Below are 27321 nucleotides of genomic sequence, written 5' to 3' on the forward strand. Positions count from 1 at the left end.
ATCGGCTCTTTTTGAGTTAATATCGGCATCGGCATCGGCCCCCAAAAATCCATATCGGTCGGCCTCTACTTTTGATGACTCAGAGAGTCCTTTTTTGCCAGCTAAAAATGTATCTATGTTTGTCTTTTTTTGATAATGTCTCAGGGTATGAAGTCAAAGTATTATTTTCTGTTTTTCGCTAGAGGTGAAGTTGCAGAATTGGTTGTGCCAAATTTACATCTATGCAAATATATTTATGTAATGTTTAAAACAAACCAGTTTGTAAAGTGTCTGAATTGGTAGTTTATGTGTTTGTGATTTGCTCATGACTGCATTACAGTAATAATAAATGTAGTGAGAATGCTTTCTATAAAAGTCTTCAAGCTCATCAGATGAAAAACAGATTTTTGCTTGATAAGTGTTCAGTTCTCTATATTACTGTCTGATTTCATAAGAGACCACAAGTTTCTAGACTATTTCTGTTATTTTGATGGTTGTTGTTCATTTAGAAGATTGTATTTTAGTTTCATCACATTGATCTGTTATATAACATATTCATATTATGAACTCCAATGTAAAAACTCTTGATGGGTCTCTGTCACCCCTGCTCTCCATGGGAAAAACTAGTTCAAATAAAAGTTGTTGGTAACTTTACCTAAAGACAGTACATCCACCTTCCTCACCCATGTATTTTCCCCTCTATATTATTTCCCCTCCTCTCAACACTTCACACTCCAGTCCAGTGGGTGGTGGCATTTGTTTGCCAACCACAGTGGTTGAAAACTACCGTGGAAACTGAAAACTAATCTTCTTCCTTCCAGGTTTAATGGTGGTTACGAGAGGAAAGAGAAGATCTGAATAAATTGGAGGAGAAACATCAGTGTCGGAAAGCTTGTGATGTCACCACTGGAGAAAAGCCTTACAGCTGCTCTCAGTGTGGAAAAAATTTCAAACATAAAAGAAGCCTTAAGAATCACACATTAACTCATGCTGGAATAAAGCATTTTACCAGCCCTCACTCTGGAAAGAGTTTTACACAGAAAAGACCACTTAATGAACGTGCTAATTCACACTTCAGAAAAGCTTTTCATATGCTCTATGTGTAAAAAGAGTTTCACATGTAAAGAAAGCCTTAAGAAACATGTTGATTCGTGCTGGAACAAAGCCTTTCATCTGCTGTCAGTGTGGAATGAGTTTTACAGAGAAAGGACACGTTAAGGCTCATTTGTCAATTCATACTTCAGAAAAGTATTTTACCAGCTCTCAGTGTGGAAACTTTTTCACACCAAAGGATACTTTAAGGTTCACATGTTAATTCATGCTGGAATAAAGCATTTAATTTGCTCACAGTGTGGAGTCTTACTCAGAGAAAACATTTTAATAAACATGTGCTTGTCACAGATCCCGTGTCTCCCGAACTCCATTTCCCATGATCCTCCTGTTTTCACACCTGCACTCAAATCCCTCGTCATCTCCCCATCATCACTCATCACCTGCACCTGGACTTCATCATCAGCACATCCTTTTATATGGACTCACTCCCTTCACTCCTTGTCTGTTCTTAATGTTAGCCTATGTGTTTTGGATGTTGTGTTTCTCCTTTGTGTTAATAAATACCCATTGATTGTGGAAGTCCGTGAACGCCTCTTCTCTACAGCACCAAAACGTAACAGAAGAACAGACCAAGACCAACTGGATTTCCACAAACCAAGGATGGATTTTCTCATTAATTTCTCTGAGGCTCCTGCTCCTCCTATGCCTCCCACTCCAATGTCAGCAGCGGATCGGCTCATCGGACTGCTGCAGTTTGAACGTTCGCTGGAGAGGTATGTGGAGGAGTTTGTTGAGTTAGCTTATTTGACAAATTGGTCAGACGCTCGTTTAATCGCCCTGTTTCTGGACGGACTGGACGAGAGCACAATCCGTTTTGATGAACCTGATGATTATGTTTCCTTAAACGATACTATTAATTTAATGTTGTTTAATCCAGTTTGTCAAGCTCCGGCTTCCTCCACATGCCCCTCCAGTGAATTGTTCCCCTGTGTCCTGCTGGACCCACATACCTCCGCTGGGTCCAGAGGGCCAAAGAAGACGAGGAGGAAAAAGAAGCCGGCCGGTCTCAAACCCGCTCCAGTCTCCACCGCCGAGCAAGCCTCTCCAATCCCCGCTGAACCCGCTCCAGTTCCTGTGGGGGTTTTAATAGTGTTTGAGGGGATGGACTTGACCCCTCTTCAAGCCGACGAGTCCGCTCCAGTAGCTGCCAACGAGCCCGTATCTCCAGTCTCCGCCGCCGAGCCAGCAGCTCCAGTCTCCGCCGCCGAGCCAGCAGCTCCAGTCTCCGCCGCCGAGCCAGCAGCTCCAGTCTCCGCCGCCGAGCCAGCAGCTCCAGTCTCCGCCGCCGAGCCAGCAGCTCCAGTCTCCGCGCCGAGCCGAGCCAGCTCCGCCGCCGAGCCAGCAGCTCCAGTCTCCGCCGCCGAGCCAGCAGCTCCAGTCTCCGCCGCCGAGCCAGCAGCTCCAGTCTCCGCCGCCGAGCCAGCAGCTCCAGTCTCCGCCGCCGAGCCAGCAGCTCCAGTCTCCGCCGCCGAGCCAGCAGCTCCAGTCTCCGCCGCCGAGCCAGCAGCTCCAGTCTCCGCCGCCGAGCCAGCAGCTCCAGTCTCCGCCGCCGAGCCAGCAGCTCCAGTCTCCGCCGCCGAGCCAGCAGCTCCAGTCTCCGCCGCCGAGCCAGCAGCTCCAGTCTCCGCCGCCGAGCCAGCAGCTCCAGTCTCCGCCGCCGAGCCAGCAGCTCCAGTCTCCGCCGCCGAGCCAGCAGCTCCAGTCTCCGCCGCCGAGCCAGCAGCTCCAGTCTCCGCCGCCGAGCCAGCAGCTCCAGTCTCCGCCGCCGAGCCAGCAGCTCCAGTCTCCGCCGCCGAGCCAGCAGCTCCAGTCTCCGCCGCCGAGCCAGCAGCTCCAGTCTCCGCCGCCGAGCCAGCAGCTCCAGTCTCCGCCGCCGAGCCAGCAGCTCCAGTCTCCGCCGCCGAGCCAGCAGCTCCAGTCTCCGCCGCCGAGCCAGCAGCTCCAGTCTCCGCCGCCGAGCCAGCAGCTCCAGTCTCCGCCGCCGAGCCAGCAGCTCCAGTCTCCGCCGCCGAGCCAGCAGCTCCAGTCTCCGCCGCCGAGCCAGCAGCTCCAGTCTCCGCCGCCGAGCCAGCAGCTCCAGTCTCCGCCGCCGAGCCAGCAGCTCCAGTCTCCGCCGCCGAGCCAGCAGCTCCAGTCTCCGCCGCCGAGCCAGCAGCTCCAGTCTCCGCCGCCGAGCCAGCAGCTCCAGTCTCCGCCGCCGAGCCAGCAGCTCCAGTCTCCGCCGCCGAGCCAGCAGCTCCAGTCTCCGCCGCCGAGCCAGCAGCTCCAGTCTCCGCCGCCGAGCCAGCAGCTCCAGTCTCCGCCGCCGAGCCAGCAGCTCCAGTCTCCGCCGCCGAGCCAGCAGCTCCAGTCTCCGCCGCCGAGCCAGCAGCTCCAGTCTCCGCCGCCGAGCCAGCAGCTCCAGTCTCCGCCGCCGAGCCAGCAGCTCCAGTCTCCGCCGCCGAGCCAGCAGCTCCAGTCTCCGCCGCCGAGCCAGCAGCTCCAGTCTCCGCCGCCGAGCCAGCAGCTCCAGTCTCCGCCGCCGAGCCAGCAGCTCCAGTAGCCCACTTCAGCCTGCAAGCCCACTCCATGCCACGGACAATTTAAGCCTTCCCTAAACCTCCCCAAGTATTTTTTTTTTTTTTTTTTTTTTTTTTTTTTTTTTTGGGGGGGGGGGCCAGTACCTGTGGTTGGGGAACTCCTGGGCCGGGTTTCGGGGTCGCCAGAGCCCACCAAGGCTCCAGACCCACCATGGCCGCCCTCGGACATTGAGCCTCCATGGCCGTCCAAGGCCCCTGACCCTCCATGGCCGTCCAAGGCCCCTGACCCGCCGTGGCCTGGAGACCTCCGGTCATGTCCGTCCCTCTCCCTGCACCGGCGTGAGGTCTCCAGGACGGGTCTATAATTCCAAGTCGCCATGGCGGGTCTGGAGATGATGGCGGCCACTTTCCTTTAATCTTAACAGTTATTGTTATATAAAAACAAAAGAACAGAATTAACATTTTGAAATTAAGTTTTTCTCAGTCCCTTTGGCTCAGGTCTCAAATGCAAACTTTTTCTCAAACTATAAAATATATTCAGTTGTTCAGTTGCTCTCTGAACAATTAGTTTCTTATTCACACCTGATTTGTATTTATTATTAATTTAAGCAAATTTGCAAATGGCAATTATCTGTTTACTGTGACCTTTCATGAAAGAAATGTGTAGAAATTTACAAGCAAATGTGAATTTTATGCTCGCATGTAACACATTGCTACACAAATTAATATACTGAATAAATACAAATGTGCATATTCTTTCACTGTGTACTGTGTACTATTGGCTTTTCCCTGTGAACTTTTACCTACCATTCAAATCTCCCAGCCAGCACACCCATGTTGGTTGCACACGGGGCTGATCGATTTTGTTCCATGTTTTCATAGGGGCTTTCGCACAGAATAGTTTTAAGAACTCTATGATAGTTCCCAGAGAACTAATTTCTCTCCTGAGCCATGTTTCTGGTTGCATTCGCACTGGGAATAGGAACTCCGAATCAGCTGACAGTGGCGTCTTTAAAGGATTAGTTCACTTCTGAATGAAAATTTATCAACTCTTTTCCAGCACATTAGATGCAGTAGCTCCTTTGCGCTTAAAAAAGATCAAGGAAAATAGTCCAACACCGTGCTACAACGAGCACACTCGGGCCCTTAAAAGAGCAGCCAGAAAAATGGAGTGCAGCTGGAATAAAACAAAGCTAGATGTTTTTTGCATTTCGTGGAAAGAGAGAATGATTGAGTACAGAAAGGCTTCTTTTAGAAGAAAACAGACACAACTCTAGGTATTTATTTGATACAGTGGCTAAATTAATGAGAAATAAAGCTTCAACTTCTGATGTTTCCAAAAAGCAAAGCAGTAATGACTTTATGAACTTCTTCACTTGCAAGATTGATTAATATTAGAAAGAAAATTATAACCATGCAACCATCTACTACAGTATCGCGTCAGACATGCATTGTGTCCCTGAGGAAAAATCAACTCATTCGCAACTATAGGAGAGGAAGAATTCTCTAAACTTGTTAAATCATCAAAATTAGTTTGGATGACCAACAGACTCATTTTCTGTCTTGGTCATGTTTGTGTCTTTTATTATGATGATTTCTCTCACGTAGTCAACATTTTATTTTCGGTTTTAGCTATTAGATACTAGATACAATGGCTGTGCTAAATTTAAAACTATGCAAATATTTATGTAATGTGTAAAACAAACTGGGATTTAACAGGGTTCCCAAATTTCTTTGAATTTCAGACACATGGATTCAAAGACTGGAAAGTATGTGAAAACAAACATCAGTCCTTGAAAGTGCTTGAATTAAACATGAACTAAATTTTGTCAGAGTAGCATGGTGCTATTACAAAAATTGGCCTTTATGTGCTGCTAAAGCCGGAATGAAGGCATAATTTGCAAAAGTTACAATAATTTATTTCCTATTTTGCATCATTTCGATCTGATGAAGATCTACTGGATTGCAGAGTTAATATGGATTCATGTTATATGCCAACATTTTGTATTTACAAGTATAAATATAAGCTCCTGTTCAGCTGTTTCTGGTCTGATGGATGCCTCAGACTCTTTGTCTTAAAGGTGCCCTAGAATTGAAAATTGAATTTACCTCGGCATAGTTAAATAGAGTTCTATACATGGAAATGACATACAGTGAGTCTCAAACACCATTGTTTCCTCCTTCTTGTAAAATTGTAAAATTGATTTGTGCAAAAGACCTCTGAAGAACAGGCGAATCTCAACATAACACCAACTGTGACGCAACAGTCGGGATCATTAATATGTACACCCCCAACTTTTGCATATGCCAGTCCATGTTCAAGGCATTAGACAAGCTAGTATTAACATCCGGAGTCGCACATAGGCTTTATGCAGGTAAGCAAGCAAGGACAATAGTGAAAATTGGCAGACAGAGCAATAATAACTGACATGATCCATGATATCATGATATTTTTAGTGATATTTGTAAATTGTCTTTCTAAATGTTTCGTTAGCATGTTGCTAATGTACTGTTAAATGTGGTTAAAGTTATTATTGTTTCTTACTGTATTCACGGAGACAAGAACCATGTCGTTATTTTCATTATTAAACACTTGCAGTCTGTATAATTCATAAACACAACTTCATTCTTTATAAATCTCTCCAACAGTGTGTAACATTAGCATAAGCTCCGTTAGCCACAGAATACTATCAAACTCATTCAGAATCAAATGTAAACATCCAAATAAATACCATACTTACATGATCTGATTTGCTGCATGACGAACACTTTGTAAAGATCCATTTTGAGGGTTATATTAGCTGTGTGAACTTTGTTTAGAGTTGCGAGCTCGGGGGCGGGAAGCGTGAGCGTTTAAAGGGGACGTGCTGAATCTGCACATTTTTAATTATGCCACAAAATAGGCAGTTAAAAATTTTAAAAATAAAAAAATCTATGGGGTATTTTGAGTTGAAACTTCACAGACACATTCAGGGACACCTTAGACTTATATTACATCTTGTGAAAAAGGGTTCTAGGGCACCTTTAATTCAATTTAAACAGTTTTAAATAATTAAACAGTTTTGTGCACAAGGATACTACTGAAATAAATAAATAAACATGTAATGTCTTAGATTTGCTTTGTATGGCCATTCACATTGTTCAGCTATTGTTGTTCAACTCAATTACTGGTAAAAATTGGAAATGTGACTTTTATAGCTTGCTTTACTTTCATACAAAACAATCTGTATTTCTTGGTCAAGGTAACAGACACTCCATGTCTAAACTCCTGATGCCATCAATCCAAAACAAATAGAGTGATCCAGATCTCCCTCTCTCTACCACCAGCGGTAGTGATATGCCCTGTTGGCTTCGGCCATCTTAATAATAAAAAATAATAAGAAATAATAAAATAAAATAAAATAAAAGTTTACATTTAATGGTGTGGCTTGAGCTCATCGGCCATCTTTAAAAATGAATTTGTCTCATATCGGCTTGAGCAACATAAATGTCAAGATTCACTGGTAGAGAAATACAAACACAGATCTCAGATCAGAGCCTTTTCTCAATATGAGTTCTTGCCTGTATTCATGTGGACTTGTGAAATGTCATCAGTCACTGCCCAAGTACTGTTCCAATTCAAAGTTCACTTCATTCAACTGTGTATATATCAATGTTAAATCTGTAATTCTGTTTTAAATTATAGATCTACACACAAAGCAAGTTTTACATAAGATGTGTCAGCTGATCTACACCTTCACATAGAGTTTATATAACAATGTTACCATATAACAATGTCTTGTTTTGTACACAAACACACCAGAAATTCACGAAAAGGGGAATCTGTCTGCACAGTTCCTCTGGAGTAAAGAAAATAAAAGACTGAAAACTCATTTGTAAAGCACAGGGTTTGGTGACATTCTCTTTCAAAATACCGTCTTTTTTAGGAGGCTAAATCTGCCTCGCCCCAATATGGTCCCTTGCTGGGACCTGTTCATTGTCCTGAGGGAGTTGTGGGGTCCTCCGTTTGAGCCACTCTCGACAGCCGATCTTTGGCCTCTCTCACTAAAGACCGCCCTCCTGCTGGCCCTGGCATTGGTCAAGCGAATTGGTGACCTTCAGGCTCTTTCAGTGGATGCTTCCTGCCTCAATTTTGGGCCCAATGACAGCAAGGTTGTCCTTAAATCTCTCTACTGATGGTGAGAAGATGCCACACCCACTTTGCCCAGTTCGAGCCCTTAGGGTGTACATTGAGCACTCTAGCCAATTCAGGCAAACGGAGCAGTTGTTTGCATGCTTTGGAAGTCGCTCTAAATGGCTGCCAGTCACAAAGAAGAGACTGCCCCACTGGATAGTGGATGTGATAGCACTAGCTTACAAATGTGGTCTAGTGGAATATCCGTCACTGATATCTGGGTGGCGGCTGGTGGATGTGATGTGATCTGGGACCTGTCGGATATCGTGATGGAACGTTTTCAGTAGTCAAAAAATAGGTCGAATATAATTTTTTGTCAAAATTGGGTTTTCACTAAATTATCATTCTATAACGTCTCTTGAATATCATCTCTGAAAATATCTTGGCAAAATTCACCTGTTAAGTGCAGAAAAATTGTGATTTATTGTGGAAAGGCTGTCTTTCTCTAACGTTACTGTTTAAGAACACCCAGCGGAGGTAAAAAAAAAAAAAAAAAAAAAATCAGCCATAGCTATCCCTCTCTTAATACCAGTGTTGGAAGTAACACGTTACAAAAGTAATGCATTACTAATCAATTTTCAGTAATATTTCACGCGGTAGGCTACATATTAAGGCTTGCATTACAACACACAACACAAAAAAAGACCGCGAGACATTAAAGGATTAGTCCACTTTCTAATAAAAGTGTCCTGATAATTTACTCACCCCCATGTCATCCAAGATGTTCATGTCTTTCTTTCTTCAGTTGAAAAGAAATTAAGTTTTTTTAGGAAAACATTCCAGGATTTTTCTCCTTATAGTGGACTTCAATGGGCACCAAACGGTTGAAGGTCAAAATTACAGTTTCATTGCAGCTTCAAAGGGCTTTAAACGATACCAGAAGAGGAATTAGGGTCTTATCTAGCGAAATTATCGGTCATTTTCTTTAAAAAAAAAAAAATGAAAATGTATATGCTTTACACAAATGATCGCATCACAAGTGTTTCCTCCAGTTTCTTCTTTCGTTTCATTAGATAAAGCCCCTTGAAGCTGCACCGAAACTTTAATTTTGACCTTAAACCATTTGGGGCCAATTGAAGTCCACTATAAGGACATGGACATCTTGGATGACATGGGGGTGACTAAATTATAAGTTTTTATTAGAAAGTGGACTTTAACGAATGAAAAATGTCGCAAGTAAGTTCTATTACGTGTTTGTGGTCAGTCAATAGCTGCGTGTGTCCAAGTTTGTAAATAAAGACTAAATGACAGCTTCTTATATATTTGTTTAGCGATTTATTTCATTCATCTCCCTCTCGCTGGTGTAACTTTGTATTGTGTGACGTAGTCCAGTGAGGGCGTGTTTAGGGCGGGTTTTACAGGAGTGCGCGAGGCTAATGGCCCGACAGTGGATACGCAGCATGATATCGGCCTCATGTGCTCGCACCGGCTAGTGGAAAAGTGGCTAATGGGTGAAGATGGCAGAAGAAGACTGTACATTCATGAGATGGACGTATGCGCATTACTTTGAGTTTGTCAGATAATCACTTTATACTTCTACCATACTTTTAACAGACTTGGATTGTTTGTGATTCTGTCTGTCATCCTTTCTTGCATTGTCTTGAGCCTTCACTTTTCCGATTATAAGCTATATTATTATATAGCTTATAACCTTATATAATATTATTAGTAGGCTGGATAGCTCAGAGTCATTATAGTACATCATATCGCCCTCTACTGGATGTAAAATTCTCTGCAGTACATTTTGTAATTTTTGAATGTTAAAGGGTCATGAAACCCCAAAACACATTTTCTACTTCTGTAGTTATTCTGGTGAAAGTAACTCAAAAGTAATACAGGAATAATGTAACGCATTACAATTCTGAGACAGTAATATTGTAAGGTAAAGAATTACTCTCAAATAACAGTAACAAGTAATCTATAATGTATTACAGTTTGGAATTAACTCGCACAACACTGCTTAACACTATACTACATGTTCGAATTATGTGTTTATTAGAGGTTGAATTGAAAACAAATACTGCCAGACCACCCATATTACTTCTGAATAGGATTTCTACTTCATAAAATGTATGAAAGTATGGAAATATATGGTTCAGATCACTCAAATAAATGGAGGCGCCCTTAAATGGTTAGTAATGGGGGTGTCATTTAGTGAAAAAGTCTGGTACTGTGCCAAAACAAAATCTTACTGAAAACTGATTTTTGAAATATTTCAACCTAAAATTTGGAATGTTGACATTTTTGCCTTTTATTTTCTTGCAGTTTAAGAGTAAAATATACTTTGTAATATATAATTATCAAATATAAACAATTACATTTTTACATTTTAATAAACTTAAACTTCTATATATTTTTTTTTATTTATTTCACTTTCATAATTTAACATCTGCAATAATCGGACAAGTGTCTTCTTTAAAACAAGACCAACCTTGGGTCTATATTCCAAAGCATTCTTGAATTACAAGCATTTAAGTTTTAATAGTGAATTTTCATGTCTGTGCAAAAAAGGGCCAACTAAATCGGAACTGGTTCATCTGGATTTCTGCAAGTCAAAAACATAAACATACTGCCTACATGCCACCTTATTGCTAACTTGGAAAAATGCAACATTGACATGATTATGATTTCAGCTGAACATGGACCTGCTTATGTATATTTGTGTGGTTGTAATTCCAGTTATATCTGACGGTATGTACATTGTTTTCTCTTTTTAAGCTGATTCTGGAGACAAAGCACACAATTAAATATATATCTGCAAATATTCAGTATCAGTCAAAAGCTTGGAAACATTTGTCTTAAAAAAAACGATCTAAAAAAACTGTTTAAAATGAAAGTGTCTGATTAAATGCTTGAAATGAGTTTGTGACTAGATATGAATTTCTTTAAAGCAGTTAATTGCTTTTCTTTTTTAAATACCACAAATAAAACGCATCATCAAGTGTTCAGCACAATTTAACCTTTCAAAAAGTGTTTGAAATCAATGTGTGTCTTGTGTCATAATCTGTAAATATTAGTTCTACCTGAATCTCTTCTGCTTTACTTTTTCTTTGAGCTCAATTTTTGCTTCTAGACAGTGACTACTTCTTGTGCAGTCAGACTGTTAAAGGACATTTTAGAGTAGGCCTATATCCTTTATATGTATTCAGTGTATTTCTTTTATTTTATTTTATTTTAATCACTTTTTTGTGTTTTAATAAACACAAAAGAAAGATTGAAGTTGATGTTCTTTTCGACATTTTCAGCTTTCAGCAGTTTTGTTTCTTGATTTACTTAGGAGACAATGATGAGATTTCCACAGCACTATAATGCTTTCTGATCATTAAGAAAAAGTTTTGTTCCCTGCATTTCTCACATGAAGGTATATAAATGATCATAGTAGAAAACCGGGTGATGGTTTATTGTTAATACTACAAGTCTCAGCAAATATGATCAGCTAACACTGTGCTCTCTTTCATAAATCCAAACCCTTTCATGTATCATCTGTACATAATGGTAGTTATACTCAGTAATTATAGTTTTATCCAAAAGCACATCTGTGGAAGTTTCACATAAAATGATTTGATCTTTTGACTTTCTTTTATCTGTTTCTGTCATCTTACAGTTGCTTTGTTTTTCTCAGGTTACATTTCCTGGTTACCTGAGTTGACCTGCTTTACAGCCATTTTTTTCTTACAGAAACTGAAAACAGCTTGTTTGGGGTCTCGGAAATAGAATTTATTTTATAACAGATATAATCATTCTTTTATATCCGTTGGGTCAATTGGTAGCACTACTGCTGCAAGAAGGTCTCAAGTTCAAATCCCAGCTGATGTTTTCCATAAGTGGCTTAGGATAAATGATTGGATGTGTGTGTAGATAATTATTCTTTTGTAGGAATTTATAGATTTGAAGAAGCACCTAATTGCAAATCAATAATTATCAAGATTTCTTTTACTATGTATCCATTTACACCATAAGAAACTACAAAAGCCTTTTTTTTATTATTTCTCTGTCTGTTTTCAGGCTTCATTGTTAAAGGTCCCTCTGGTCCTCTGGTTGCTCCTCTGGGATCTTCAGTGGTTTTGCCCTGTTATGTTGATAAACCTTTACTAACGGAGGATCTTGAGGTGGAATGGAGAAGAACAGATTCAGAGACTCTGGTTCATCTGTATCAAGATGGAGAGAGTCGACCAGAGGCCCAGCAGGAGGAGTATCATGATAGAGCTCATTTCTTTACTGATCAGATTCAACATGGAAACTTCTCCCTCCGTCTGGACAATCTGACAGCTGAAGATGAGGGAAAATACAGATGTAAAGTTAGCAGTCAGCAGGATTTTGGAGAGACTGTGGTTCAAATAAAAGATGTTGGTGAGTAAGAACTATGCTGAAATATTTTAACTTTATACTATAAATTTAATGCTGTGATTTTTACACTGTAGTTTGTTCTTTCAGAGCGTTTGCTTGTATCAGGATCAGATGAGTCCATATCTGTGTCTGTGGGTGAGGATGTTACTCTGAGCTGCTCTGTAGACTCTCACATCAAACCTGAACACATTGAAGAGGTTTCATGGAAGAAAACAGATGAAGATATTCTGGTTCTGCTCTACCAAAACAATGAGACTTTACCAGATTCATCACATGAACAATACAGAGACAGAGTTGAGTTCTTCACTGATGAAATCCCCAAAGGAAACTTCTCTCTCAGACTGAAGAGTGTCAGAACTGAGGATAAAGGAGTTTACATTTGTCAAGTGTTTGCTGGAGGACTTTCAGCCAATGCAACTGCAGAACTGGAGAAACTGGGTGAGGAAAACATACAAACAAACATTAAAAAAAATAGTAGATGGAGATTGCAACCTCCACTTTGCTCTTTGGAAAAGGGAAAGCAGTCTATGAAGCACATAAATATTGAAAGCGTTTTTAATGCTTGTGAGTTTGGGTCAGTCAAATTAAACTTTTTTTTTTTCAGGTTTCTCTGTTTCACACATAATGGTGCTGATTCTCTGTGTTTCTGCATTTGGATTTGCACTTCTGTTTTTCTTTATAATCTACTGCAGCAATAATGGTATGTTCAAGCGGTAAATGTTCTTCTTTGCTGTAACAAATGTTTATATGTTTACAGAGCGCACACAACTAACAGTTGCGGTCAAAAGTTTACATATTTTTTGCGGAATCTGCAAAATGTTATTCATTTTAACAAAATAAAACGGATCATAAAAATTGCATGCTGTTAATTGTACCCGCATATTCTACACCCATGCATGTAGTAAAATAAAAGCTAATTTTTTTAAGTCCCCTGTTTGTTTTGAGCAATTAAACTAATAACTGAGAGACTCAAACACAATTATTACAAAAGCTGCAAACATTTACTGATGCTAAAGAAGGAAACACAATGCATTGGAGCTGCGAGTTGTAAACTTTTTTTGAATTTGAAGTTCAGGGTCTGTTGTAATTATTTTGTCTTCTGGGAAACATTTAAGTAGCTTCTGAAGGGCAGTACTATATCATAAAATATGATCTTTAAATAAAATAAGAAAAGTGTGGGCTACATCTCCTTATCCTGTTCAAAAGTTTACACCCCTCAGCTCTTAATGCATCATGTTCCCTTCTTGAGCATCAGTGAATGTTTGCTGCTTTTGTAGTTGTGTTTTGAGTCCCTCAGTTGTCTTCAACATGAAAAGATGGATCCCAAAATGATGTGTAATCAGCTTATTCAGGACAATTTTGTATGATCGCTCTTTTTTTGTTAAAATTATTAAAAGTTTGCAGATTCTACAAAGTGTATGCAAACTTTTGACCACAACTGTAGCCTATATTCAACTCATCTCAACCAGAAATATATTCAACTCATCTCAACCATGAATAATACTCACATAAAACTTACATGTTAAACTTCAAAAGGTTATTATTTATTTAAATAAATGTGAGCGCTGCACAGGGCAGGATTTAGGCATTTTAGAATACAAACTTTATTTGGCAAATAATTAAACATAAACTCTTGTGGCTTCCCTCTGTGCTGCCCCGTCACAGGAAGAAAAAAAGAACATTATTTAAAGGGGCTATATGTAGGAATGTCACCCAGTGGTCGAAATAGGTACTGCAGTCCAAATTCAAAATATTGTTTGCCCCGCCCCCTCCTTCAAAGTCTCAGATTGCCATCTTGAGGACATGCAACAAGAGGGAGCGCAATTGACAATGAAATCTGAGGAGCCTTACACACTGTAAGCTGATGAGTTGATTGATCTGTTTTAATATGCTGTCGTTCATAGAGATTTTTAGATGGATGCAGAGGCTTTTTAGATCAGATAGAATCTGCAATTCTCTGACCCAGTTTGTTTGCTGGTTTCCATGGCTATAATACGCAATGTTTTCCACCAAATGGCAACCTGTGATGTCGAAATACTATTGGATAAACTGGCAGGACACATTTTTTAACACAGACCAAAACAAAAACAGACACACATTTCAAAGTAGAATGTCTGTTTTTTCTGAGAAACAAGTAGGTGAACTTAGCATGTTTCCTAAATATCTGCAAACATATTGGGGTATTTGTATGCATTATTAAAGTGAAAATCTTACATATAGCCCCTATAACACATGTAGGCCTATTATACTAGTATCGGCACGATAATCTTTTTAATGTCTTTGATCGACCTCTAATTCATGTACTAATTATTAATACATAAATCAATTTCAATATTTTTTTGCAGTTAAATTTTTGCACCAGCCTATTTATTTAAATAAAAGAATCTGATATACATGATATACATATACATGATATACATATTTTGAGAATGAATGGATGACATGATAAAGATGAAGTGTGTGGAATGTATCAAGGAACAGGACAGTAACATTCTATTTGTTCTTCAGAATCCACTGCAACAAATTTCAGAACTTTTGGGTTGCTTCATACATTTATTCCAAACATTATAATGTTTGTGGCTTTTATCTTCTGGGGTCTTACAGAAGGTGAGTGATGCAAATCTGCTGACTATTTGAATTTTGCATTTGATGGTGTCACAGTTTCACTCAGGGTATGTTTACATGACAACGATAAGTTTAAAACTGAGAAGTTTTTCCTATGAGTTTTCCGCGTACACGACAATTGTCAAAACGATTCCCATTCATATGAATCCATGAAAATAACTAAAAACGCTGTATTTTGCTGGCAGGCCATTAGATGGCGATGAAATACTATAGGCTGAACATGTAATGAGCCTCTGCATGACATCATCATTTTCACAGATACATGTTTTTGTTGTTTACAAGGAGACCGTTTGCAAAAGCTTGCACTTTGAAACCTGTTTTCAAAAGTTTGCATTTTCAGGCCACCAAAACGTATTGTCATGTAAATGCGACCTTTCATGTAAAAACGGCCAAACGCATAAAAAGTTTTTAGTTGAAAATGGTGTCGTGTAAACATGCCCCTCAGTTTGGACTTTTCTGCTTGTACTACTTCCCGTCACTAGTTTGTCATGGTTTTTGATTTGAGTCATCACTGTCAGCTTTGTGTCGTTAAACACCTCATTTTTCACCTTTATTTAAGTTGCCTTGTTTCTGTTCACCGTTGTTGGATATCATCAGTGTTACGTCTGTGTAAAGCTCTTCATGTTTGGATTTACCTTTATACTCACTTAAGCATAGCCTACTCTAAGTGAGTGTGCAGTTGTTCTCCTTCAATTAAGCTATTGTTTTTTCCTCAACTTTCTTCAACTTGCACCTCTACAGGTGTTTGTTTGCTTTGCCTCATTGCTCTATTATGGATTTAACTTTTATGTGGATTTATTAACGACTGCATTATCTCATCGTTGTGTTCACATTTGATCATCTACACAGTGTTTGTGACAGATGGCTCAACTGTAAACAAATTCAGATCTGATGAACATTTTCATCAGTGTATACATTTGTCTGGATACTTTAAATATATATGTGCTAATTATATTTAATGAAGGATCTAAATGTGTTGCAGGTTTTCTGTATGAGACGGTCTCTTGCTGTGCTCTTTATATTCTGAGGCCTCTGATGTTAATTTATGTTGCACCATATTTAAAGAAGATGTCAGGTTTGGATTTTTACAAAATATATGTTTTCATAATCTTTGTAAATTATTGTATGCATTTCCTTAACATGAATATGCAAACAATGTGTTATTGATGAACTCTTAACGTCTTACATGATATTGAATTAAAGTGACGTGAAGGCCAAGTATAATAACTTATAATCAGCATTTCCATCCAAATTACTGCACACACATTAGAACCAGTGAGTAGTGAACACACACACTACAAACTATGGAAACACACACCCGGAGCAGTGGGCAGCCATTTGTGGTGGTGAATAGGGAGCAATTGGGGGTTAGGTGCCTTGCTCAAGGGCACCTCAGTCGTGGGTACTGAGGGTGGAAGAGAGCGCTGTTTATTCACTCCACCACCTACATTTTGTTGGTTGTTGGGGGATACTGTTGGTATTGAGAATTGAACCAGCAACCTTCAGGTTACAGGTCTGACTCTCTAACCATTAGAGGATGATTATGATATGATATATTAAATTAAACCTATTTCTTTTTACAGATGAAGCTCTTTTCACAGAAATGTTCATTTTTATAATAGTTTATTGTTCAGGTTGGTAAATTCAAGTATTTTACCACAGTGATCATGTTTAATATACGATCTCATATAATATCTCATAATAGCTGAATTGCACAGTATAAATAGTGTTTCGTTCATAAAGGTTTGCTAATTGATTTTCCCTTTTATTCTGTTTCAGTTATTTTGACTCATTCGTGGGAAACAATTGTATGGTATGTTGAGATTGACAAAGTTGTGGTAGTGGTCTTGTTTGGAGTCGTGATGTTGCTTATTGCCATTGGCCTCATTTACTGTGAGTATATCCTTCTGTTCCCCATTCATACAAAGCTCTGTGAAACTGAGTTTTATCTAAGACTTGATAAAAAAAAATCCCTAATTTTCATTATTTGCAGTAACTCCAAATGAATGAGGATTTAGACCAGTATCTTTTCCTGTAATTTTGCTGTTGCAGTTAATATTGTTTGTTTTGTTATTTGTTTTGTAATTAAATAATTATTTTTAAACCTATTAAAAGTAAAAACTTTTAATGAAGAGCTGAAGAAAGCATTTTGAGTAATTTAAATAGTTCAACCAAAAAATAAAAATTCACAATTAATGCAACTAATGGTGATATTTAATGAGTTTGACTTGCTAATTTCTGTCCATAAAATGGCAATCAAAGCATTCACCGTGCTCTCCCAGCTAATTAGGTGTTGAGACCTATATCAATATAAGAATACAAAAGAGGTCTGCACTCTGAAGCACTTTAATCACGGTACACAAGAGATAAGATGACAACCGTTTCGGTTCTTTGCCTTCATCAGTGTCCAGAAAATGACTCTGCTGAAACAGAAATAATTCAGAGAAGCACACAAACTCAGTGTGACTAATGCTGCATAATCCAAGTTTTTGGGTGAACTGTCCCTTTATGCTTTTAATCATTTTATTTTATTTTTTTCTAGTATTGACTAAGAAAAAGAGGAAATCCTGTGGAGATATATGTAAATGGACATGGCATAAATTAGCATTTGCATCTGCATTCATCTTTGTACTTCTTCCATCATTACAATTTGCTTTAGTAGCCTTCGCTTTGGGGGCTGCCAGAGGAGGTTAGTGACTTTTCATGAAATCTATGTTTTCTCTTCTCTGGAATAAAAAGAAAATATCCACAAATGAAAACCATACCAACTGTAGTAGTGGAAAACACAGAGCACATTAATGATTAATCAAACACAGTATAACAAACATGATGTTTGATGTTATGTTCAGTAGCAATATATTAAATAAGAGTAGAAATGGAAATAAAGAACATTTGAATTTAATGCATAATTCAAGCCAGCTATAAAGTTTGTTCATTTTTTCATCTGTTGATGGGTTTGTCAGTAAATCTTATGTGCATTATTCTTCTATTTTCAGGGATATTTGTTCCCATACTAGTTTTAGCGGTCTCTTTTCTCTCATTTTCCTGTTTGTATCAACTAAAGGGAGAAAAAAGCTGTAAGTAAATACAGTTTCAGTACTTAAGGACCCTTTAAGCTGTTTCCATTTAAATCTGAATGCTTTAATATATAAACCTAATCTGAATTCATATTCTCAATCTTACTAAAACATGAATTTATACCTTTCTAATGATGTTTGGTTCAATTGTGAGATGTTTTATCTGTTATTTGATTATTTTCATGTTTATGTTTAGTGAATTAATTTTAATTGATTAAACTTTTTTTTCAGGTTTAGAATTATTCAGTAAAATAGCATGGATAATCTTCATATTTGTTTCGAATGCAGTAGTGATAATTTTCTACATCATAATACTGGAAAAGGAAAGAGGTATAATTATATTTCTAATAAGGGAAAGTATTAAAACCTCTTTCCCTATATGTATACGGTTTAAATATGTTAAACTAAATAAGCTTAAATGAATATTTCTATAGTATAATTCTGTGCACAGATGCTGCAGGATGGATCTGTATGGCTGTATTTCAGCAAGTGCTGTGGATGATCACAGTATACATGATCATGGGACATGCTAGGAGTGAGTATACAAGGCTTCAGCCTCAAATGTTTTATTGTTATCTTATATTTCTTATCAGTTATTCATGTCCAGTCATTTTAGTCTCAATTAAAGGGTTGTTCACCCCAAAATTAAAATAATGTCATTTATTACTCACCCTCATGTCGTTCCACACCTGTAAGACCTTTGGAACACAAATTAAGATATTTTTGATAAAATCCAATGGCTCAGTGAGTAATTTACACTTTAAATGCCCAGAAAGGTACTAAAGTCATATTTAAAACAGTTCACATGAGTACAGCGGTTCAACCTTAATGTTATGAAGCAACAAGAATCCTTTTTTTTTTTTTTGCACCAAAAAGAGAAGGATAAAAGCTAATCTAACTAAAAATAAATCAAGTAGCCTATGTATAATAATTTTATAGTTAAAAAAAATTAATGTTTCATCTAATTACAGATCTGACCCTCACCTTTAAAAAGATGTTGTATGTGTTTGGATCAGTTGGTGTTGTTTTACTGAACTCTGTCACACTGATGACTGAACTGATACTGACAACAGGTGAGTGAAGACAACAAACATCAGGGTTCGGCAAACTTGAACCCAAGGTCCTTATATTGTTTTGTGTTTTCAGGTTTCAGGCCATGCCCCTTATATTATAGGACATGGATGTCCTTGTAATTCAAATCACTAAATAAACATACAGAATTATGTTTTTCTTATTTAAAGGGTCTCTATGTAAGAATGACAGCTAGTGGTTGAAATGAGTACTGCAGTCCAAATTCAAAATATTGTTCGCCCCACCCCCTCCACCTCAGACTTGACGATCTCGAGGGTTGCCAGTTTGAAGAAACGCGACGGGAGTGATTTTGTAAGGCGAGGTGACTTAAACACTAAAATAATTCGTTGATTTATTGATTTATGATGAGTTGATATCGCGTTTTAATAAGCTCCCGTTCGTAGAGATTTTTAGAACCTGTTTGTTCACTGGCTTCCATGGCTGCAATTTGCTGCATGTGTTTTCCACCAACTGGCAACCTGGGGTGGTGAAATAATATTGGGTAAATTGGCAACGTGCGATCTTGCACAGACCGAAACAAAAACAGAAATTCCGACACGGAAAGCAAATTTTAAAGTATAACAAATAACTGGATGTAGCAATGGTTTTCAGAGACGCGAGTATGTGAACTGAGCATGTTTAATAAATATCTGCAAACATATTATGGTATTATTATGCTTTAATACAGTCAAAAACTTACATAGAGCACCTTTAAATATGTAAAAATTCATAAAGTTTTTTGTGAAGGATAGGTGTAGATGTAAGGGCTAGAAAATGTCATAAGCTCAGTATAAAAACCATTACACCTATGGAATGTTCTCATAATTATAGGAGTACCAACAGGTGTGTGTGTACAGGTTTGGCTATAGTTGTGAGGTGTGTGTGAGAGTGGTAAGAATCCTAAAAGTTTGCATATTTTTAAGTTTAATTACCTTTCAGCTGTCTCTCTAATTTGTCTATTTTACGACCCCTTTTGTAAGTCATTGTGAAACACAACATGTTCTTTGTGAATTTATTATCGATGTTTAATTTATTCTTTATTTTGTATTTTCTTTTATCCTTAGTTAATGGTAAACGTGCAGTCTGTTTTCTGAGAATCATTGTATTTTCCTCTGAAAGCATCTTTGCCTTTTCTCTGCTGATTCTGCTCATGTTTGGACCCTGTAAGTACAACTGGAGTTGTTTAATGATCTTTACATTAAAATGTGTTTATAATAGAACATTTTAAACTCGATTACCATGATTTGAATATGAACTGAATGTGACTTATCTGACCACTGATCATTTATCTGTGTTCATCAAGCAGATTGGTGTTTATAGTTTTATGAAATGCATGTGAGGATGTATTTGAGTGTTTCAGCCCCATTGAGTGTTGAGACTCATACACACTCAGGCATCAGTTTGATTCACTGAGAGCTGCTCACAGTTACATGAATGAAGATAACAGCAGAGCAGAGAGAGAGAAAAAACGTGATATATTACTGATTTACAACTACTAGACAAACAAGGAGCCAAAATAAAATACAATGATGTTCATGAAATACATTTATAGTTCATGAGTGTTTAATTTAAAAAAAAAAATGAATAAATACACTAAACACACAGCATCATGGGTAATAGGTAACTTCATTATAATAATAACAGTAAAAAAATATGTCCAAGAATTTATGCAAATAATGGTTTTATAAAATACGATGGATAACCGTTTACATTAAATTAATTCAGAGAGATCTGGATCTGATAATCAGCAGAAATTGATGATCAAGTGTGAAGGAAAAGTCGTTCATAAAAGTGCATAATAAGTGCTTTAATTTAGGATCAGCCATTATACCATCTTTAGGACATTTGTGCTTTAATCAAGACTTCATAAAAACTCTTTCCTCCCAGGGATTTCTGACATGCCGTGTTGTCAGGTTAGTGTCACTGCAGTGCATTAATTTGAGATTTACAATCAATCTCAAGTTTACGTCACATATTTAATATGAATAAAAAATATGCAATTACATGTGTATTATCCAGAAAGCATTGAGGACTAATGACATTCCAGTCACCGGATCACACCAAAACCAGGATTCTCAGGTGAATATCTTTAATAAGATCATATTGATTTAAGGTGTGTTATTGGCCTACAATTTATTTCAGATAAACTGTTTAATTTATTTGTCTTCTCCTGTTCCCAGAATGCAGCCGAATCTGAAGAAACTCCCGCCAATGGATCAAATCAGAACCAGGAGAGAGAGAAATCACATGAAATGAATCATCTACTGAATCAAGATCAGAAGGCTGGTATTGACGTAACAGAGGAAAATCAGCCAGATTCAGTGAAGTCACAAACATAATCAACAATCAGAGACAGACACTACAAAATTTGGTAATACTTTATTTTAAGGTGACGAACGTTACTACATGTACTTACTATAGTAATGTTGTGTTCTGGGAAGGGAATCAAGGTGATACTTAGTATGGTCGCTAGAGGGCAGTAAGACCTTCAAAGAAAACCTAGAGAGATGAGCAAGAAGTTGAGTTGTTGAGTTGCTGATGTCCTGTTTACTGATGCTTCCTACATTAAAGACAGATGTTTGGAGTTAGATTTTGTTTTCATTATTTTCACATCTTAAAACATCACAAATTGGCAATAAGGATACCCCGCGCTGCAGTTTTGTTTTGCTGCTATATCCAAAATGTCTGTTAATGTTCCTGCACCAGCGACATTTTTCCCTGTCCGGGGGGACCACTGATACCTTTTGTCAAGCCCTGAGTACAGTACATTTGATTTACAGTAAATTTCCATAACCTTTTTATACTTTCATTTTAAGTGATTTCAGCAATAATCTACTGACTGTCTTCTTTAAAACGAGACCAAACTTATGTCAATTCCAAAGCATTCTTGAATTACAACCATTTAAGTTTGGATAGTGCATTTTCGTGTATATTGTGGGGTGACAGTTAACAGGTTTAAAAGCCATGTAAAAATATTTACTTCACAAACATGGAAAACAGCGATAACGGCATTTACCTGTTGTCTGCAGGGTTGTGTTCTTTCCTCCTTGATACTGAGATCTAGTCTCTTAGCCCCACTTTTTGCTCTTTCAGTTGCGTAGATTAAGCGGTTACATTCAATCTCTGTTATCACGAAACCCACGACACACAAAAAACACCTCCGATCACGGCATCATCCATCCACCGGTTTTTAGCGGTTGTAAATGCTGCACTTAAAGGGAACCCCTGGTGTTAAGACTTGTATGGCTTAATATAATGTAAACGATGTCTCATACTGAAATATGTAGAGGTAAAACACCTCCATGAAAGATTTACGTTATTTAAAAAATCCATGACATATTTGGACAATGGGCGGCGCCATTTTGTTTGCGTTCTATGTCGATGACGTCAAATGGTTGCTACTTACATTACTCTGTGGCTATTTTTACCGCAACACAACTCAGAATATAATATACGATGCCACATCGTGCAGCTTTTGGTAAAGACGATGTAAGTCTTTACTGCTTTACTAGCAATAAGAATAGGAGAAAAGAATGGGACGTTGTGATGAATGTGGAGGAATATAACTTCCTAAAGAACCGCGTCTTTTGGCCTGTTTACACTTGGTCACTTCATGCGTTTTCTCTGATCGGATAGCTATCTGATCATGAAAACACCAGGCCTAAATGCCAAACTAATGTATCAGACCTTGAGAGCTGCCAGTTATCAATATTAGCAAAAATGTCATTTCTGCAACTTTTCTTTACTGCAGCATCTTTAGGCTGATCATATTACACTGATCAGGCACAACATTTAAACCACTGACAGGTGAAGTGAGTATCATTTAATATATCATTAAAATGGCACATGTCAAGAGGTGGGATATATTATGTAGCAAGTTCTTCAGTCAGTTCTTGAATTTCATGTGTTGGAAGCAGGAAAAATTACCAAGTGAAAAGATCTGAGTGACTTTGACAAGGGCCAAATTGTGATGGCTAGACAACTGGGTCAGAGCATCTCCAAAACTCAAAATCTTATGGGTTGTTTACATTATGCAGTGGTTAGTGCCTACCAAAAGTGGTGCAAGGAAGGACAACCGCTGATCCGGCATCAGAGTAATGAGCCCAAGGCTCATTGATGTACATCAGGAGAGAAAGATCCCGTCTGATCAGATCACATAGAAGAGCTGTAGCTCAAAATGTTGTTAAAAAACTTAATACTGCCCATGATGTGGGTGTTACTTTGACACTTACCTAGCCAAAGATTGTTTGGATTTTTTGTTATTTTTCCAATATAATGCTGAATTGTAACAGATGCAACCAATGGTGGTTCGATGCTGGTAAAATGAGAGAAAAAAGAAAAAAAAAAAACATTTACCTACTCTTACAGGTTTCTTACTCTGATTCTGCTTATTTTCTGCTTACTCTATTGTCTTCTTTTTTAAGCAGCTCTAATGTATGTGTTTGTGTGTGTGTGTGTGTGTGTGTGTGTACAGTATATTAAATTGTGTATATACAGTACAGTCCAAACATTTGGAACCACTAAGAGACTAAAAGAAGTTTTGTCTGCTCACCAAGGCTACATTTATTTAATTAAAAATACAGTAAAAACAGTAATATTGTGAAATATTATTACAATTTAAAATAACTGTTTTCTATTTGAATATATTTCACAAAGTAATTTATTCCTGTGATGCAAAGCTGAATTTTCAGCATCATTACTCCAGTCTTCAGTGTCACATGATCCTTCAGAAATCATTCTAATATGCTGATTTGCTGCTCAATAAACATTTATGATTATTTTCAATGTTGAAAACAGTTGTGTACTTTTTTGTGTACAGGATTCCTTGATGAATAGAAAGTTCAAAAGAACAGCATTTATCTGAAATACAAAGCTTCTGTAGCATTATACACTACCGTTCAAAAGTTTGGGGTCAGTAAGAATTTTTATTTTTATTTTTTTGAAAAGAAATTAAAGAAATGAATACTTTTATTCAGCAAGGATGCAGTAAATGGCAGTAAAGACATTTATAATGTTACAAAAGATTAAATTTCAGATAAACACTGTTCTTTTGAACTTTCTATTCATCAAATAATCCTGAAAAAATATATTGTACACAAATATTTTGTACAATTGTACACATTAAATGTTTCTTGAGCAGCAGATCAGCATATTAGAATGATTTCTGAAGGATCATGTGACACTGAAGACTGGAGTAACGATGCTGAAAATTCAGCTTTGCATCACAGGAATAAATTACTTTGTCAAATATATTTAAATAGTACACAGTTATTTTAAATTGTAATAATATTTCACAATATTACTGTTTTTTACTGTATTTTTAATTAAATAAATGGGTAACACTTTACAATAACAGTACATGAATAACCATGAACTAATACCTAAATTAATAGTTACTTCAACATGAACTCATGATTAGTTAAGATATGAACTAATGAAGAGTGATCCTTAACTACGACAGGAGTCATAAGGATTCATGCATGAAAACAGCAGCCTTAACTATGCGGTAATACATGTTTGATAATTAATGCATTAATTAACATTTAGGGGTAAACTAAATAAATCAGCCTCCATAAGAGTAAACAAGAAGTACTCTGAATTTGAATTAAACATGATTTAATACTGTCATAATTTACACTGTAATATCATAATCTGCCATCTGCAGCTTTGTGACAAATAATTGCAACGGCACATGATTATTTAGCCATTAATTACATAGATCTGTCTAATCAAATGTGGAAAATAGACTAACTACCACTAATAAATTTAATTTGATCTAAACCGTTTTCTGATTTTTATAGTTCATTTACATTTAGTCATAGCTAAATAGTCATAGGCCTAGTTTATTCCCGGAACTAAAGTATGTAGGGTTTGTTTCTGGTGGGACACTCATTAGTGGCGCACGCTAGGTGTTCTCTTGGCGTGTTTGTTGTGTTGCTGGCATTTTAAACTAATAAATGTTGACTGCTTTGGTAAGCCGAATTAATAATTAAAGACATATTTACATGTATGTTTTATTGGGGTTTTCAGGAGGTTATGTGCAGTTATTAACTGTATTTGTATTTTGTCGTTTAAATGTATATGCTTTGATTAGCATTAGCTTGTGGACGTGCGCTATTTTACATGTAAATGTGCCTTATGTGTGTCTTTACAGGTATGTTTTGGGTTGCTTCAAGTCCATATATGTTTAATTATATAGATAAAAATAAAATACAAATACTTTTTATTTTAGTTTTTTTTGTACCGGGGTGTAAAGGAATAAGGATGGCACTCTATAGTGTTTATTTATATATTAGTTAATGATGTGTGATATGTGCATCATGTCATGACTTTACTTGAGGGGGCACAATCATAATTAACTCATTATTAACTAAGCATATACTAACATCAACTAATGGTTTGTTAATGTATACTTATGTCATGACTTTACTTGAGGGGGCACATCATAATTAATTCACTGTTAACTACTTACCAAATTCAGCTCATGATTATCATTAACTTACTATCAAATACACATGTACTAACACAACTATATAAGTGTTCAGCCCAGTTAAGTGATGTTGTGTGACTTTTCAAAAAGTCAGAGAATGGAGGTACAGTATGATCATGGCCTGCGTCTGGATGGAGAGTGAACTTCTGAATCTGATCCCAGCAAACGCTCCCTGACCTTAGTTCATGTTTCCTGTTTGGTTATTTTTTTGGGAACCGATTCCTCAGGAACTGTTGTAAGTCACAGTAGTTTAGTTTGATAGGAAAGAATATCACAAAACAGATTAAGACCTTTTAAGATAGTGTATTTAAATAGTGTATTTAGTATTTTATATGTTTGATAAGGAGGGTCAGTGAAAATAATTACAAACTAATCCTGTGCCTTTCAGTAATGTTTATAATGAAGCTGCTGTTGTCAGTAGTTTAAATTCTGACAATAATAAATTGTTTAAATTTATTTCAAAGTCCAAATATGTATTATTCCTTCTTATAGAGACTGTTTGATTTAGTTTATCCTAAATGTTAATTAATGCATTAATTATCAAACATGTATTAACGCATAGTTAAGACTTCTGTTTTCATGCATGAATCCCTATGACTCCTGTCGTAGTTAAGGATCACTCTTCATTAGTTCATATCTTAACTAATCTTGAGTTCATGTTGAAGTAACTATTAACTCAGGTATTAGTTCATGGTTATTCATGTACTGTTATTGTAAAGTGTTACCAATAAATGTAGCCTTGGTGAGCAGACGAAACTTCTTTTAAAAACATTATAAATCTTAGTGGTTGCAAACTTTTGGACTTTACTGTACATCAATGTTAAATATTTAATTCTGTTTTCAAATCTACATTTGCACATACAGTTCCATATGCAAATATATTAATGTAAACAAACCAGCAGTGTCTGAATTTCTAATGTTGAGAGAATTATTTTCTTCAAGTCTTCAAGATCATCAGTTATGGGTGACAAAAATACATTCTGCTTGACAAGTGTCCAGTTCTCCATAGATATTCTGGTCGATTTCATAAGAGACAGTTTAGGACTATTTCTATTGTTTTGCCGGTTCCTTCTCATTTAGAAGATTGTCTTATAGTTTCATTGTATTGATCTTTTCGTCATCTAACAATAATATACAATGCAGATATATTAACTTCAGTCATGACATTATCTTATGAGCCCCAATGCATAAACACTAACAGACCACCATCACCTCTGCTCCCTGCAGGGTGAAACTGTTCAAATTAAAGTTGATGGTAAGTCTGACCCATTTTAAGACACTTAAGAAGAAAACGTTGACTTGACATTTTTTCACATTGATAATTTTGTCTTTCTTTCTCACTGATATTTTACCCTCAAAAGCTGCTCTGCTGTCTGACCTGGCACACGTTCAAAAAAGTTCAACTTTGACGTGGTGAGAGAGGACACAGAGGATTTACTTTAAATATTATTTTGTATTTTATGTAATTATGTGACTTATCTTTAACAAGCATACTGTGTGCTATACCTTTAGCATACTACTTCAGTCTTCTGGCTGAAGATATGAAGCTAAACGCAGTGTTTTATAATGCTCTTCTTAGGTTCTTTTCATGTTCCACTTCCAGCAGGTTTGTATCAGCATGGTGAAAAATGCTTCGTTTTGGTTATTTTCTGGTTCTGTTCCGTTAATCCCTTTTCATTACCCACATGTTTAGTCTGCTAATTGTCTTATTCATGTTACCCTTTTGAGTTTGGAGTTTATTTGGAGTAACCTCTTGAATCCTTCTGTTTTTGAGAGCTGTTGTTGTTGTTGTTGTTGTTAAATGATATGTCTCTGAATTTGGGTCTCAGAGCTTTTTCCAAAATTGAAGGGGGGGAAATAAAATAATTTTTAATATTTTCCCTTCTCGAAGGGAAAATATACGTTTGTTTGTCAACCACCATCAAA

General features: G+C 37.4%; 2 protein-coding genes across 2 annotated transcripts; both read left to right on the top strand.

Moving 5' to 3' along the window:
* Window positions 1-1692: 1692 nt before the first annotated feature.
* LOC125272900 (ice-structuring glycoprotein-like) lies at window positions 1693-7787 on the top strand. Its single transcript, XM_048198111.1, has 2 exons — window positions 1693-3441; window positions 7662-7787. Exons 1-2 carry the CDS (start codon window positions 1693-1695, stop codon window positions 7785-7787), a joined length of 1875 nt encoding a protein of 624 aa, XP_048054068.1.
* Window positions 7788-10391: 2604 nt separating this feature from the next.
* LOC125279751 lies at window positions 10392-21528 on the top strand. The gene is made up of 17 exons (XM_048209743.1): window positions 10392-10476; window positions 11791-12135; window positions 12220-12570; window positions 12737-12832; window positions 14641-14739; window positions 15740-15832; window positions 16341-16391; window positions 16537-16650; window positions 17300-17446; window positions 17754-17834; window positions 18066-18164; window positions 18286-18369; window positions 18806-18907; window positions 19970-20068; window positions 20793-20818; window positions 20925-20984; window positions 21086-21528. The coding sequence occupies exons 1-17, from the start codon at window positions 10425-10427 to the stop codon at window positions 21242-21244; spliced, it is 2058 nt and encodes a 685-aa protein (XP_048065700.1). The 5' UTR covers window positions 10392-10424; the 3' UTR covers window positions 21245-21528.
* The last annotated feature ends 5793 nt before the right edge of the window (window positions 21529-27321 follow it).

This window comes from Megalobrama amblycephala, linkage group LG1, assembly GCF_018812025.1.
Source record: "Megalobrama amblycephala isolate DHTTF-2021 linkage group LG1, ASM1881202v1, whole genome shotgun sequence".
In the NCBI taxonomy this organism is placed as follows: domain Eukaryota; kingdom Metazoa; phylum Chordata; class Actinopteri; order Cypriniformes; family Xenocyprididae; genus Megalobrama; species Megalobrama amblycephala.